Genomic DNA, 2,310 nt, shown 5'->3' on the forward strand with positions numbered 1-2,310 from the left:
GAAGCTCTCTGCATAATAATAACACTAGGAGGCTCTGGGCTGAGTGTAGTTCAGTCACTCTCTATTTGAAGGAGTTACCTTTGTAGCCATGTAGACGGGAGGCCCAGAGGATATGCTGGCAGTTCTTACCATGCTTTTGCTCTGCTGTTGGTCTGTGTGTGCTGTTTGTCTTAGCTCAAAAAGGAGAGGGCTCATCAATAGTGAGGAGAGAACAGGTCATGCTACACTCCTGTAGCAGCTTGCCTTTGCCTCCTTATGACATAAAGTTTACCATTTTAAAGTATACAATGGTTTTAACATTTAATACATTTACTTTTGCAACTACCACTACTATCTAGTTCCAGAACATTTTCATCATCCCCAAAGGAAACCCCATACCCATTAAGCAGTCCTTCCCCATTCCCCCCTTCCCTACAGCCCCCAGACAAGCACTAATCTACTTTCTGTCTCTACGAATTTGCTTATTATGGATATTTCATATAAATAGAATCATACACTACATGTCCTTTTGTGTCTGGCTTATTTCACTTAGCATGATGTCTTCGGCGCTCATCCATGTTGTAGCAGGTGTCAGAACTTCATTCCTTTTCATGGCTGAATAGTATTCCACTGTATGGTTATACTATCTTTTGTTCATCCATTTATCCATCAACAGACTTTCGTGTTGTTCCCACCTTTTGGCTATTGTCAGTAGTGCTGTTATTCACATTTGTGTGCATGTTTTAATTTAAACATCTGTTTTCAGTTATTTTCAATGCACATGCGCGCGTGCACGCACACACACACACACACACACACACACAGGAGCAAAACTGCTGTACCAGATGGTAATTATTTTAACTTATTGACATACTACTAAACTTTCACAGCTCTGCACCGTTTTAAACTTCCACTAACAATGCATTAAGGTTCATTTGTCCACATGCTCACCAGTATTTATTTTCCGGGTTTCTTTTTTAAAAATTGTTAATGTTGTTACAACCATCGTCGTATAAAGTGGTATCTCATCATGGCCTTGATTTGGGTTTCCCTAACGACTAATGAAGTTAATCATCTTTTCATGGCTTATTTCATGGCCATTGTTGTGTCATCTATGGATGGGCCTTTCTTTTGAGCCTGCTTCCTTTGCGGTGTATTTGAACGCTTTTCTCTCTTGCTTGACCATAAGCTACCTCATTTATAAAATGGGCCAATGCTCTCCTCAAGGAAGAGATTGATTTTTAGAAAGTAATACATTTTTCAAATCTTTGTTAACATAATTTTAAATTTTTCTCTTTTTTCTTTCTTGCTGTCCTACTTCATTTTAAAATGCAGCATATAAGCCTTAGGCTTATTTTCCAAAATGACAAATTTAATTCAGTTTTAATTTTCTGAATTTTGACATCTCTAAGTCTAACCCATCGTTGTATACTGTGAATCTCTAGGTTTAAATATGTTTTAAAGGCAGTCGTTTCTTATCTAATGTAATACCTAGGCACATATTTGACTTTCTACTATTTTAGAGTCATCATGTGACTGTTGAAAGTAGTTTTCATCACACTGTTTGTTTCCCTTTCAGAAAAAGTTGCCTCTGACAACACTGGCTCAGTGTCTGATGGAGGGGTCAGCTATCCTGGGAGATGACACACTTCTTGGGTAAGGTGACACCTTGCTTGGATTGGTGCCAAATCTAGGTAAATCCCCATCTGTGAAACAGGGATTAGAATTCCTCGGGGAGGCAGAAGGACACCTGATTTCTGGCTGGAGACTTGGGTAGAGAAGAGGAAAATGTTACCAGTGAGAAATCAGAACCCTTGGCTCTAAAATTATTGTCTGTGTAGTGAGACAAGGTCCACATGGAGAGATTAACATAAAACTGGTGAAGGACAATTGAAATCCTCAGGGCTCTTGCAGAAGCAAATATGAAACCTCTCAATGTCAGGTGCTGGAACTTATGGGATTCCCAGAAGAGCAGCTCTTGCCAATTTTGAGCTCACAGTAAAACAGACTAAAAATAGTCCTGTGAGAGAGCATCAGCAGACACGGTGAGAAGGAGAATCATACTCTGAGGACTAATGATAATAGAATAATATGAAAAAAATAAAATAACTGTTTAAAATGAAATGTAAAAATTAACTAAAGGAAAAAAATCCTTGATAAAAGAATCAAATAGTATGAGAAAAAAATGGACAAAATTAAAGAAAAACCAAATAGATCTTAAAATTATGCTGATAATTTTAAAATGTTAGTTGAAGTCAACTAGAGATTGTACAAAAATAATTGGTGAACTTGATACTACCCAAAGCAATCTATACATTCAGTGCAATTCCT

At 37.6% G+C, this 2,310-nt stretch overlaps 1 protein-coding gene across 1 annotated transcript in view; it reads left to right on the plus strand.

Moving 5' to 3' along the window:
* Positions 1-2,310, plus strand: part of ARHGAP44 (Rho GTPase activating protein 44) — a 201,383-nt gene that overhangs the window by 104,561 nt on the left and 94,512 nt on the right. Inside the window, exon 2 of the mRNA XM_012653930.1 lies at positions 1,559-1,635. Within this exon, the coding sequence (XP_012509384.1) occupies positions 1,559-1,635 (77 nt within the window). The remainder of the gene's footprint in view (positions 1-1,558; positions 1,636-2,310) is intronic.

Source organism: Propithecus coquereli, unplaced genomic scaffold, assembly GCF_000956105.1.
Source record: "Propithecus coquereli isolate 6110/MARCELLA unplaced genomic scaffold, Pcoq_1.0 Scaffold435, whole genome shotgun sequence".
In the NCBI taxonomy this organism is placed as follows: Eukaryota; Metazoa; Chordata; class Mammalia; order Primates; family Indriidae; genus Propithecus; species Propithecus coquereli.